Here is a 13,417-nt window from a genome sequence, read left to right on the forward strand (position 1 = left end):
TGGACAGTCTGGAGTCGAACAATAGATTTTTGGGTTAAACAGGTAAAAAGGCTGTTGCAATAATCCAGGCGTGATGAGATGAAGGCGTGTAAAATGGTCTCGGTGTCCTTAAAAGTTAACATAGATCGAATTTTTGCTATATTTTTGGAATTTTCTGCTCGAAATTTAAATTACTATCAAACCAAACACCAAGGTTCTTTGCCACAGGCTTAATGTGATTTACTAGGGAACCAGCAGATGGCAGTATTTGTTTTGCCATCTGCTGGGACCCAATGACCAGGATTTCTGTTCTGTCTGAGTATTTGACATCCATTTTTTAACTTCACAAAGGCAGTTGTTAAGTGAACTCAGCATTCCAGGGTCTGTGGATCTGACGGGAAAGTATATTTGTGTGTCATCAGCATAAATATGAAAAGAAATGCCATGTTTATGGATAATATGTCCAAGGGGAAGCAGATACAAGGAAAACAAAATGGGTCTTAAGACCGACCCCTGAGGCACACCATATTTAACTGGACAGAACGCAGAGACATAGTTGTTTACAGACACACAAAACTTCCTATTTGACAGGTAGGATGAAAACCATTCTAGGGCAGTACCAGAGATCCCCACCCAGTGCCTCAGTCTGTCTAACATGATGTTGTGATCAATGGTGTCAAAAGCAGCGCTAAATGTGTCGGCACAAGCAGCAAACAGCAGTCTGTAAATATATATTTGTGTACACCAACTCTAACTCCGACATTGTGTTGTGCAATTTATAATTACACTAACATATCGAATGAATGTCCTAATTAGATTTATTGATATTATAAGATGCTACACTTTACCCCGTGCCTGCTGCAAGTTGAAACAAGTGCGTCTGCTTGCTTACAGCGGAGGAAGAGATCGCATTCCCACCCACCTACCGTTATGAACGTGGCTCACGGGACACATATGTCTGGCAGAAGCAGAAGGCCACAGGGGTATGTTTACTGCCTCAGACAGCATCACAGATAAACTTACTTCCCAGCCTTGTCTGACAAGGCATCTTGTTCCTCTTTTTGTGAGTCATCCTGATCATCTACTTTTCTGTCTGTCCCAGATGAGGACTAATGTTCCCTCCTGGTGTGACAGGATCCTGTGGAAGTCATACCCAGAAACGCACATTGTCTGCAACTCCTATGGTGAGACCATCAGTAGAAAATCATTCAACACACACTTGTTTCACTATGTAACAGAGGTCCATTTTAGCAACTAGGTATAGTGATTTATTTCTTCTAAACATCATAAAACTCTATATCTGGCTTATACAGCATTTAATATGATCGATCAACAAGGAGACGTAAGTATAAGCCATTTTGTTTTTCAGGCTGTACAGATGATATAGTGACCAGTGATCATTCCCCAGTGTTTGCTACCTTCGAGGTGGGGGTGACCTCCCAGTTTGTCTCCAAGAAAGGTACAAGTGGACTAACTTAAATCCTTCAGAAAATACTGTCTGTCTCCTCTTGTCTCTCTTCCTTCTGTTCCTGCTCTTTCATAGGCTGCAGATAGACTACATGATTTGACCATAATGGCTGATAAATAAAGTGGACTGATTTGTTTATTTTCCTGCTCAAATCCAGCCTCACAGCTTATGTTTTCACAAGATTTGGGATTTGCACCTGTTTTTTTCTTGTTGAGAAGAGCAAAGGAAACAACTGAATGGCAGTTATTAAAGTGTTTTTTTCTCTTCATGTTCATGTTTTCCACCGCCTGGCCACCTGTTTCTGTGTAGGTCTGCCAAAATCTTCAGAGCAGGCCTACATTGAGTTTGAGAGCATTGAGGCCATAGTGAAGACGGCGAGCAGAACCAAGTTCTTCATCGAATTCTACTCCACCTGTCTGGAAGGTGAGATGAACGTCAGGAGTTACAGCACAGACAGGGTTTCTGTAACACCAGGATGTAATAAAATTGTATCTGTTTCTTCTTTTTGTATCTTCTTCCTTCCCTCCCTACCTCAGGCAGTCAGTATACCTTTAAGCTAGAATCCATTTTTGACCTGTGCTGCATCCCCGACTCCTGTCCTCTGTGTACTTTTGTGAATGAATACATCTCCCTCCTCTTCTTCCTTCTCTCCTTCCCTCCTCATTCCCTTTGTCCTCTCTCCCATCCACTCTGCCGTGCATTTCTCTCTGTCTCTCATTTGTAGAGTTCAAGAAGAGCTATGAGAACGACAGTCAGAGCAGTGACAACGTCAACTTCCTGCGTGTGGGCTGGTCCAACAAGCAGCTAACGACGCTCAAACCTCTCCTCTCGGAGATCGAGTACCTGCAGGACCAGCATCTGCTGCTCACAGTGAAGTCACTGGATGGATACGAGTCCTACGGTATAAAGAGATAGTGCCTACGTTTGTGGTGTGGCTATGCAATTATTTCAAGTTGGCAAACCAATGTGTGTTTTTCCTCTGCTAGGAGAGTGTGTGTTGGCTCTGAAGTCTATGATTGGCAGCACAGCACAGCAGTTCCACACCTACCTGTCCCACCGTGGTGAGGAAACAGGAAATATCAGGGGTTCCATGAGGGTCAGAGTGCCTTCCGAAAGGATGGGCACCAGGGAGAGACTCTACGGTAATGCACAGTATATGTAACTGCATGGCGATAGTCTAGGAGAGTTAAACAGACTCCACTTAATTTTAAAGATACAGTATTTATAACCAGAGAAGAGGGAAGATGTACATTAATGTTAATCATGAATTTATAATGCAGTTTGACAGAGGACATACTGTAAGTGTCCCATTTATAACTATTTTTATATTACAGAGTGGATCAGTGTGGACAAGGATGAGACAGGCGGACCAAAAGGGAAATCCACTTTGGTATCCAGAGTGGGACACGAATACGTCAAGTCAGTACACTCTGCTTTTTTAATTTTGCACCTGATGTCGTTCTGTAGTAAAATGCAAAAAGCTGAATGTTTGTTTTATGGAAATTTGCACACATTCTTATATTACATATCGCTGAAATTCAACCGTGATGTTCTGTTGGTAGATGCAGTTACTTAAACCAACAGTAAGATAGAAACGGATAAATAGGTATGATGCTAGAAGACGCCGACACAGTGGATATTTAACGAGCACAGACCAGGTAAATGAACACCTGGTATAGTGTTATTATAAATAATATGTAATTTGTAAAGCTATGAGTAGAAGGAAAGTCCGCTAGCTGCTAGGCTAATTTATGCAGTGTAAAATGCCATAGGCTTAAGCTGATAAAGGTGACTATCAGGTTATAGCAGTTTTAAGCCCTGTCCTCTTGGCTCGAGCTGAACTAAACATCGCAGCCTGGCTGAAAGGAAGTTTGGGTGTGTAGAGAGGGGTGGGAGCTACCGCTGTAAAGGAAAGGGATGCCCTGGTTTTATAACACAAGACAAAAGGAGTGTCATTGCGAACGGCCTGCGGCACAATATTTAAAATATCTGGATTCACTTGTTTTTATAATAGTTGGAAGCCAAAATCGTAAAATTAACCCCTAGCCCTACTGCACCTAGCACCTTGTATGTTCACCTTTCTTAATTCCCTATTTTGTCCGACTTGTCACTTGATGTGTTCTCGATGCAGGCCATCTGTAGTTCGTAAACAGCTTGGGGAGCTGGGAAAGGTCAGTGAGGAGGGAGAAAGGAGCACCAAAGATGAAACAGCTGCAAGGTACAGACACACTCATGGCATTCAGACCCACTGACCAGCAAAGAATCTTCACGTTAGCCTCACAAAAAACAACCATGAAACATAAAAAGTTAAACCGTCAACCACCTCTTCTGTTTGTGTGTGTATTGTGAAGGCCTAAACAGGATGCACCTGACGGTGATCCATCCATCAGCAAGAACAGCTACAATAATCCCGCCTACTACATCCTGGAGGGCGTTCCCAACCAGTCGGCAGCTGCTCTTTCACCTGAGCTTCTCCCATCTCCTACCTCTGCAAATCCCCAGGTAGCTAAAGTCACTCCTCCCTCAGCTGGAGCTCGAACCAAACCCCCACCTTATGTGGCCTCAGGGTCCTGTCATGCACGCAGACCCATGACGGGGCACCCGGTCCGTGCTATCAGCGAGGAGGGCTCCTCAGAGGACGATGGTGGCGTCTGTGTAGCAGGAGCGCAGGGGGGCGGTGTTGGAACAACAGTTGGAAGCACACTAAATCGACCCCCTCCTGACTTCCCCCCTCCTCCTCTCCCTAAGGGAGCTTTGGAGATGGTTACAGAGGCCCCCTTCCCAAAACCTCGCCCTCTTTACCCAGATTTAGCTGAGGTCAGGATCCCAGCAGCCAGTCCTGCTGCCCCGCTGGCCCTCGGAGAGGGTTTTAGACGAGGAGGTGGGGGAGTTGGCGTTGGACCAGGGGCACTGGACGACCAGTCGTGTTCTGTGCTCCAGATGGCAAAGACACTGAGTGAAAGTGAGTTTCCTGGGCAGCCTCCGCGCGCTCCTTCTGCTCCGCCGCCTCTTAGAGGGCAGCCGACGGGTTTAGGTCTGGACGCGTGCCGCACCTTCCCACCCAGAAATGCCATCACAGAGAGCATCGCAGAAGACATGCCAGAGGAGGTGAGAAGTTAATTTAAATTCAGTTCAATGGCTCATTCAAGGATATTTTTTTAGATGCAATTCAATAATGAAAACTCTGGCAGCTATAGGAAGCCAAGCTGTGACTTTTTGGTATTGTTTGGTAGTTTTTTCCATCCCGGTATTTTTATTTTATAGTTTTCTCACACACACAGACGCTCTACCGGTCATACAGCCGCCTGTAAGATTTTTCCACAGCACCTCATATTTTAATCAAAGTGTGCTTCCTTCTTGGGGTGAAGAAAAATAGCTAGCATATTGTATCTTTTACTTAGTTAGTTGATCCTGTGTTAAATTTCCCCTGTGCAGGCACTCTGGGGCAGCAGTAGCTCATCTTTGTCTGTTGGGGAGTCCTCAGTAGGGGAGTGGCTGCAGAGACTGGGACTAGAGAGGTATGAGCAGGGTCTTCTACACAACGGCTGGGACGACCTGGAGTTCCTCAGGTACATACACTCAGACATGTTGACGTTGACGTTTGTGAGTGAAAACACAAAAAGCCTGGTCTCTTCTGTTTAAGTGTTTGTTTCTCACATCTTGTTTTGTTTTTCCAGTGACATCACGGAGGAGGACCTGGAGGAGGCGGGAGTGCTCGACCCCACCCACAAGCGAATCCTGCTGGAGAGCCTCAGGCAGCAGCAACAGAAATAAACTGTATCCAACTGGTCCAAACCGGTCCTGGTACCAGACTAGGTCCAAAGAGGGTAGATCTCAGCTGAACTGAACTGAGCTGGAACGTGCCAATCGATGCCAGACTGTGCCTTCTGAGAGAAATTGCACTCTATTTGTACTTTCAAAAAAATACTTTCTTCATCCTTTTTCACATGTACTGTATGTGTGTTGCGGTTGAGGTGGCCTTATTTAATGAGAATCATTTGAGTCCTTCAAGCATCACTACATAACCCCTCGGCTTTAAACCTAGCTAGAAGATGCAGGATGAGATAATATTGTTTTTCTGGCCAGACAGAATTGGAGATACGTCTCACGTGTTGAGCAGCTGATGCCTTGATGTCGTGTCATGTGTGTCGTTCCACCAGTTCTGACCTGCAGCTTCAAGCTAGCGTTGACACTCGTCTTCCCTTTCTTTGTCCTGAGAAACCTAAACTGAGGAGTGACCGAGTTTAAGACTCTTCACGCATGGGAAATTGCAGACTTTCAAGTTTAAAGCTGGAAGGACTTTTTGTTGGAAAGCAGAGCCTTGAAAACACACCGTCTGTGTTTTGTAGTTCAGACAGCAAAGTGCTCTTCTCTGAGTCTCAGGTTCTCCCCCACTTAAGGTCACAGGCAGAAGTGTGTGGGAATTGAGAGCACTCAAGGGTAATGTCAGCCCACAGCTCGGGCAGTGTGACCCCCTTGCTTCTGTGACGGTGGCGGACAGGAAGTGGTGACAGCAGAGGAGCTAGCCCTCACTCGCATCAGGCTAAAGTTGCCTCAACTTTTGTGATGATGTTTGGGCCACTGTTGTTTAAATGGTGGTATTTATTGTGCCCGTGTCTCTGCACATATTTATGTTTTACTTGTGTTTGTTTTTTATGATAAAGGGAATATGGAGCAAACCAACCAAACCAGTCCATTCAGAGCTAAAAGTGCAAAATTTAACAGCGCCTGCCCCAGGTGTGATTTTTACACACTCGGCACTGACATTTCGGCTTTATTGACTGTGATTTCTGACAATTGCAAAGTGTGACAAGTTAGTAACATTATATTTCCAGAAACCCTTAAATGACACGTGCAGCACATGGGTTCTTGACACAGCATTTGGTTGACTGGTCAAGATAATAAAGTAGGTAAGGCAATAAAATCACAAGTATACACAAGGGTAATAAATGCTGCACCAAAGTGAAATGTCACTTTGAAGATTTAACCCAGTGCATGTCTCACCTTAATTGTCTGTGAGTACTTTAAATTTTAATTTACAGAAAAAGACAAGTCTATTTTAGAATCACTTGACCCGGGTTTGACCCATTTCATTTTAATTCTTGTAAATGAAGCAGTGTTCAGGGATTTGAATAACATAGCCAAATAGATGAAGTAGTTGTTGTTATACTGAAGATTTACTAAGCCATCATATTGTCATTGCATTGGAGAAACCATTTGTCACCAAAACATTTTTCTTTCCTGTAATATAGCTACTTTGACAGATTTGTCTTATTTTAATTTGTTTGTTTTTTGTTACATTACTAGAGACATGAGAAGACGTAAAAAACAAAGAACTAAAATCTATGCAGGACACAGATGGTGTGAGGGCTGTTGTTGTTCCACGATTTAACCAGCAGGTGCCGCTGCTTCGCCATAAATTTAATCAATAGATGCTCACTATTGAAACTAAGACACAATATATATGTAAGACAAAATCGAGTCATGTTCAGTGAAAGGAGTTGTACTTTATAGTTATTCTCCATGGTTTGTTTATATGTCCTTTAGCAGTTACACATCCGTGAGTTAACTTACCTGTTTGTGTTCAGACTGCCTTTATTTGTTCTTAATTTAAATCCTGCCTCCTCTTCTGCCCGTGAGACTAGAAGCCCAGCCGATAAACCGTTTATCGTTGTTTTTTAAGGGATGCTTACGTGGCTTCACGTAGACACACCGGACACCTTTCCTTACCTACCGGAACCAGACCTCTAAAGTCTGTTGTTGCATAACTGGGACACAAATACATCCTTGAATTATGTTGCTTACACACACACAGCCTTAGATTCAGCTATCCGCCTGTGTGACGTGTTGTGCAATGTGTCTAATCCTTTAACAGCCAAACAACGAGAACTCAGAGAAAAACCTGTTAAATCTTTTTAAGCCGTTTTGGCCTTTCAGCGTTCTTGGTTATGTGTGTATGTGTGTGTGTGTGTGTTTGTTTGACTGTGTGTGTGTGTGTTTGCGTGCGTGTGTATGAGTGAAAAAGAGACTTGTTTTCTCTGACACACTCCATTTTATCTTGTTCTTTCATGTAGTCTCCTCTTTTGGTTATGTTAATGTAAGTTGTTCAGCCGAGTAATTTTGTCGTTGTTGTTTTTTTTTTCAATTAAAATCTAACATATTTACTTATTTTGTAGATTCACTTATTTAATTATTTTATGTTGTCTGTAGGGAAAGCTGAAAGGATGAAACAGTTATAGTCCGTGAGCTTCATTAAAGGAAAGGGAAGGTGTGCACGGTCAAATTTTAAGTTTTGATTTGACCATGATTTCAGGAGCTGTGTTCATGAGGTGTGACTTTTGCACACACAAACTCCCATCACTCTGTTAAACACAAGAAACCAGATCATTAAACGTGTCATGTAGTGCTTCCATAATGTAGATTTATTAGAATATTCAGAGTAGTGCTATAACTTCTCATTCACTAGAGCTTCCGTCGATTCATAGTTTTCATGGACGTGTTGAGACAGGTGCTCTGCGATGAAATAAATCTGTAAAGCAACATTAGAGAAAGAAACAAAAAGGCTACCTAATATTTATATTACTAATTACGGAATTTACAGTCACAAAAGTTCATGGAGCAGTTCAAGAGAAATGTGTGGGTTTCTCACTGACAGAATAAAGAATATTAATAAATACATGTTTTTTTCACCTTTTTGAGCAGATTTCTGAAGCCCCCCACACCCCCTCTCCCCAAAAAAATCTGCTCTGAAAAGGGTCTTGTTTTAGTGATTTGCAACAAAACGAAATAGGTGATACACAAGCAACTGGAGAAAAGTAAAAACAGCTAATTATTTTTGTTGTTGTTGCAAAAAACAAACAAAGATGGGTGCCAGCGGGACCAAAATCAGGGTGTTAATGGACACAGTAGAAAACTCCAGGAACTGTCTGCGGCTCTCTCGCCAACTTGCTTTGCATCTCTGAGAAACATCGTCTCATGTTCGTCAGCTGTGGGGCATTTGTTGATGGACCCGGTTAAAGAGTCAAAGCGGGTGGTGAGTTCCCACCACGGGTTGAAGACCCCGCTACCTGTTGAACGCACTCAACAATCCAGCAGGAGCATCGCCAAAACACTCTCGACGAAAGTGAGAAAACCCAGTTGCAGTACCATGAAACCAACAGCACAAGTCACTTATAACTAGACTGACAGATTTGGAGGTTACACTCTGCTCTGTGTAAAACTCCTCACCTCTCTCCGCCCGAGGAACAGTGCAGGAGGTTGCAGCGGGAGCCTGTCCCCCTTTGCACTGAATTTCAACAAAGTGCCCACTGTTTGATAGAGAAAGGCATGGCGGGACAGAGAGAGTGTGAAGGGATGGGACCTTGAAGGGGGAGGGGGTCACACTGAGATGGGAGTAGGGTAGGAGGGGGGAGTCAGGACTTGATACAGTAAAGAAGGCTGGTCTGGACCCGGCTGCTGTAATTGGATTTCGGGGCAAAGAGATTAAGGGGGGACTCTGTTCTCCCTTCTGGGAGTCTGTGTGTCAGGGGGCTTAAGAGGAAGTTGTGCTTGAGGGTAAAAGTTTGTTTGTTTTGTTTCCCCAGCGGAGACTGGAGCGTGATGTTTAGATTTCTGCTTTAAAACTCGTAGGCTACCTGACCGCCATGCTCTGCGGGCCCCCATGAGGGTTTGTTGCAACGCAGCGAGTGTGGGAATGTGAGTCTTCAGACGAGGAGATTGAGTCCTATGTGTTCTGACTCGGCCACACACAAACATCCTTCTGACACAGTGGCGTTTAAGGTCCTATACATGAAGAGTGTTATATCATTAAATAGAGGGTTAGAGTTTATATCTGAGCAAGATGTCCTGTCAAAACTGTAAGAACGGCTCTGATTTGAGTTTGAAAGTTAATGGCAGGGAGGAAACTGGGCGCGTCCATGTTGAGTTTTGCAGGTAAAATGTGCAATTGCATAATATTTTGGGGTGAGAGATGGTGGCCAGACCTTTGCCTTTTATTATCTGGGCTTTGAATCAGTTTGACAGGATCGTTTTTTTAGAGGAGAACCGGGGGCCTCGCTGAGCTACAGCAGACTACACCGGCGAAATCAGCGTTATAATGGGCAAGTCCTGACTCTCAATTTAGAAACTCCTCACTGTTCCAGTAAACTGCATAATGTCTGTTTTTCATTTTCTCTTCCTCTGTGCTTCAGAACAGGTTCGTCTTGATGGTGGGGTTGGGTTTTCTGTGGAAGGAGGACAGGACTCCGGCAAAGGGCCCGGTCATACTGTCCGCCGGCTGCCAGGCCTTCAGGATCTCCTGAGTCTGCGCAGCAGGCTGGGCCACGGCCGGGTTGGACGGCCCCAGGCTGGACCAGCTCGGCGGCTTCAGGCCCTGGAGAACCGGAGAGCTGGAGGTGTTACCGTAGACACTGTTGGCAGGAGCCGGGCTGGGGCTCAGGCTGGCAGGACTGCCCAAATTTCCGTTGGCCGAGCCCGGCAGGGAGGCCGTGCTGTCAGGTGTGGGGCTGCAGGTGGATTCTTTGGACTCGTCGTCGTCTGACGAAGATCTCGGCTCGCCGCCCTTCTTCCCCCCAGAGCTGCTGCTGCTGTTGCTGCCTGAGGTGCCACCGGAGCTGTTTGCTTTGGCGTTGGCTGCACGCTCCTGCTTACGAAACTTGGCCCGCCTGTTCTGAAACCACACCTGGTAAACAGAGACACAGAGGTCACATTAATTGATTAAAGACACAGCAGGGGACTGATGGATGGATGGATGGATGGATGCAGTCATAAATTAAAATGTCCGGTAAAACGACAAATGAGGCGTTGGACAAATAGCCTAGTAGGCTACCAAAGTAATATCACAAGAAAGCGTGAGGATGAAAGTCTGTTACTCTTACCTGTACCCGGGCCTCGGTCAGGTCTATCTTCAACGCCAGCTCCTCTCGGGTGTAGATGTCCGGATAGTGTGTCTCGGCAAAGACCCGCTCGAGCTCCTTCAGCTGGGAGCTGGTGAACGTGGTCCTGATGCGCCGCTGCTTCCTCTTCTCGTTCAGGCCGGAGGGGTCCGAGAAAAACTTGTAAGGGACTGAGAACGTGAAGAAATGAAATCCGTTTAGTGGTCGAAAATCAAAAGTTAAAACGGACTGACCGGCTTTTTACGGCAGAGGCCGCATAGATTACAGTAACAATGAAAATAAGCAGAGGCCCTGCTAAATGAACCAGGGCCCGGTTTATAGCCTACCTTGTCGGTGTTTTAAAACAAAGCAACTTTTCATTGACGTTATCAGGAAATCTTTCACAGTTCGATAACTGTCTAATCAACTGTTTTCGTCACTAGGCTACAACAAGTGATTGTTTTTGGACTGCGGATTAATTGGTTGACAAATTGATCGCACAGCCATTCAGATAGGCTTAACGGAGTAACAAAATATGACCAAACCAAACCTGACTGAGATTGTACAATAAGCTGTAGCCTATAAGAGGGCGCTTTTATAACAAAACATGAAGTGGAAATATCAGGCATCAGTCGGCTGTAAATATAAAGCTGAGTAATTCAAAAAAAAATTTTTTATTTAGCCTAAAACATTTTTACTGTTTCATAATGTTGACTAAGAATTTTTAGCCTTCATAGTAGGCCTACAGTGGAGAAAATTTATTTTGCCCAAATACTCAAATTAGTTACAGGCTTAAAATATAATTTGTTTAACGAATTTATCATTTAACACGATAATGTCAGATAAGTAGTGCCAAAGTAACATTACAAGAAAGCAAATCTCTATCAAATGTTTTATAACAAACGTTCAGCCTGCATTTTTAATCCAGCATGTGTACCTTCATCAGTAGCTATAAACTGAATTCCAGTATTGAACTGTATTTAGGTGATTTTGGAATTCATGGTTTAGTATGGCGATGCCCCAATAAGGTTTATATTAAGCCCGTTCAAATCCACAGAAAGGAGCAGCGTTTCACTGCTTTAAGAAAAGAAAACGAACAAAATGTAAATTGAATTTAAAATCGTACCTGCAATAAATCATTTAAGAATGGGACACAGTTAAGGCTGCAGGTAAATGAAGACTAATTGCACACAAACAGTTCGTCAGTTACTTGGGCCCTAGGTATGACCAACAGGTGTGTGTGTCGTCATGGTGTATTTCGGCAAGATGTCAAATTCAATTTTCTTAGACGCTGTATTAGGCCTATTATTTTTCTTTTTATTATTACAAGCCTATATAACAGTCTTCTGATGTATTATATATTGACGCATGCATAGGCTATGGTCGAAATTACTAGGCTATAGAAGTACAAAATATAAAATTAAATTAAAAAAAACTTGGCAATAAATCCGATTCCGACGTTCCCCCTTACGATTCTTTTTCAACTTTCAGCTTTTCAACGTGATCATTAAATTATTTCATTAAAACATTAAAATGTAAATTATGATTTCACTGATTTAGCATGCAAAAGTCAGTGATTTAATTCTAAACTAATGATTAATGTTAATGGTAAAAATAATAGGCTACATGCAAAAGAATTTAGGCCTTAAATTGAATAGATGGTTTCGTTATAACGAAAAATAGAGTTGACAATGAAATATTTTCTTTTTTGCCTTTTTTTAAATAGCCTACAATAGAAGAAGTGTTTCAGTCAGATGACAACATGCGGCTTCAATAACAATTTCTTTTATTATGAGCCTAATGAAGAGGTATTCCCTCATCCTGACACGTTTATTTGGATACTCGCAGACCCTCAGGAGAATGAAACCGAGGATCCTGTACCTGAGGAGTAAGGTGTGGGCTGGTGCTCTCGCAGGGCTCCCAGGGTGCAGCTGGCCGTGCTGAGCGGAGTGCAGCCCGGGTTGGAGAAGGGTCCGCTCCGGATCGGGTTGTATTGGAAAGAGCTGGCCTGGCTGCAAGAGCTGAAGTCCGCGTAGGCCGACGCTTCCATGGCCGCCATGCAGGAGTCATAGGAGTTCAGGTAGGAGTAATCCATCTTATACATGGAGGTCAGCCGGTGCAAACACCGGTCTGCAAAAAGAAACGACGGGTTGAGCTCTGGTTCGGAGAGGGTTTGTGTGTGTCTTCAGCCGCCTTTTATGAGCAGATAGAATTGATATTGTTCAAAGCACTCAGAGTCGGTCCGTCTCTCCAGTATCTCCAAGGACTGTAGCTTCTTCTCTCCAGAGCTCCTGTCAGCTTTTTGGTGTTTATTTCACGGCCACGCGGCTGTTTGTCGTTTTTCCTAGCAAATAATCCAGATGTTTTCGCCGTTCTCTCTACTGCTTTACTCTCCTTCTTCACTTTCTCCTGCTGTCTCTCTGTCTGTCTCTGTCCGTCTCTTCAGTTTTCCTCCCCGGACTGCAGTTCGCTCTGCTCTCGCGCTCCGTTTGACAGCGCGCTGCGGCTAGCGCAGTGTTTATAATAAACTTGGCAGAGCGCGAGACAATAGCGAGGCGGTGGTCTAGTTTCCATGACAATGCCACCAGTGAGTGAGCGTGGACGTGGACACGGACGGCCCACCGCTCAGTGCACCGCCCACGCGCTGCAGAAGCATCGCGAGCTCGCAGGTGTCAGGCGAGTTAAAGGAGCCTTGAAAACCAGCGGCTTCTTTATTTCAAACGGTTATAATGTGTGTAAATTGTGTTTTATGCTTCCTTTATCGGATGTTTCGAAGTCTGGTGAGTCAGGTCTTCCCTCTCAGCCCACACAGGAATGTTTCAGTTTTTATTGTGAGTTTAATCCGCTCCCAAACTCTCCAGGTAGAAATGTAGCACCATTTCAGCCAAGACAGGGTTTTCTTTCCTTACGTCTCTCCCTGAAATTAAACTTCGTTCCTCTCATATCCCACTATAGTAGGCTACCTACTGAAGAGATGGGTCAGATGTGATTCAAGCCTATGAGCCAATAGTCCGGCCTGAGAGGCTTTAAAATTGATAATAAACCGTGTCCAGTTTGTGGAAAGTTTATTAGTGGTAATATAAGCCTAAGCCTGTAG

The 13,417-nt window shown here is 44.2% G+C and overlaps 2 protein-coding genes across 2 annotated transcripts in view; one reads left to right on the top strand and one right to left on the bottom strand.

Annotated features, from left to right (window-relative positions):
• inppl1a (inositol polyphosphate phosphatase-like 1a) overlaps positions 1–7,615 on the top strand; it is a 31,171-nt gene extending 23,556 nt beyond the window's left edge. The window contains exons 17-27 of the mRNA XM_038694304.1: positions 874–962; positions 1,082–1,163; positions 1,349–1,438; positions 1,757–1,870; positions 2,172–2,348; positions 2,434–2,589; positions 2,782–2,866; positions 3,579–3,665; positions 3,799–4,555; positions 4,883–5,016; positions 5,125–7,615. Coding sequence (XP_038550232.1) covers positions 874–962; positions 1,082–1,163; positions 1,349–1,438; positions 1,757–1,870; positions 2,172–2,348; positions 2,434–2,589; positions 2,782–2,866; positions 3,579–3,665; positions 3,799–4,555; positions 4,883–5,016; positions 5,125–5,221 — 1,868 coding nt within the window. The 3' untranslated portion in view covers positions 5,222–7,615. The remainder of the gene's footprint in view (positions 1–873; positions 963–1,081; positions 1,164–1,348; positions 1,439–1,756; positions 1,871–2,171; positions 2,349–2,433; positions 2,590–2,781; positions 2,867–3,578; positions 3,666–3,798; positions 4,556–4,882; positions 5,017–5,124) is intronic.
• A 231-nt stretch (positions 7,616–7,846) lies between these two features.
• On the bottom strand, positions 7,847–12,825 carry phox2a (paired like homeobox 2A). Its single transcript, XM_038694305.1, has 3 exons — positions 12,202–12,825; positions 10,324–10,511; positions 7,847–10,127 (listed from the first exon to the last, which is right to left on the bottom strand). The coding sequence occupies exons 1-3, from the start codon at positions 12,422–12,424 to the stop codon at positions 9,633–9,635; spliced, it is 906 nt and encodes a 301-aa protein (XP_038550233.1). The 5' UTR covers positions 12,425–12,825; the 3' UTR covers positions 7,847–9,632.
• Between the last annotated feature and the right edge of the window lie 592 nt (positions 12,826–13,417).

This window comes from Micropterus salmoides, unplaced genomic scaffold (genome assembly GCF_014851395.1).
Source record: "Micropterus salmoides isolate LMB-PRFRI ecotype aquatic unplaced genomic scaffold, ASM1485139v1 Ms_hic_scaffold_3, whole genome shotgun sequence".
NCBI lineage: Eukaryota > Metazoa > Chordata > Actinopteri > Centrarchiformes > Centrarchidae > Micropterus > Micropterus salmoides.

Coding starts and splice junctions, on each gene's coding strand:
- phox2a (XM_038694305.1), bottom strand. CDS start 12,424: ATGTATAAGATGGATTACTCCTACCTGAACTCCTATGACTCCTGCATG. Junction 10,512..12,201: donor GCCCACACCTTACTCCTCAG/GTACAGGATCCT, acceptor TCACGTTCTCAG/TCCCTTACAAGTTTTTCTCG. Junction 10,128..10,323: donor TGACCGAGGCCCGGGTACAG/GTAAGAGTAACA, acceptor TCTGTTTACCAG/GTGTGGTTTCAGAACAGGCG.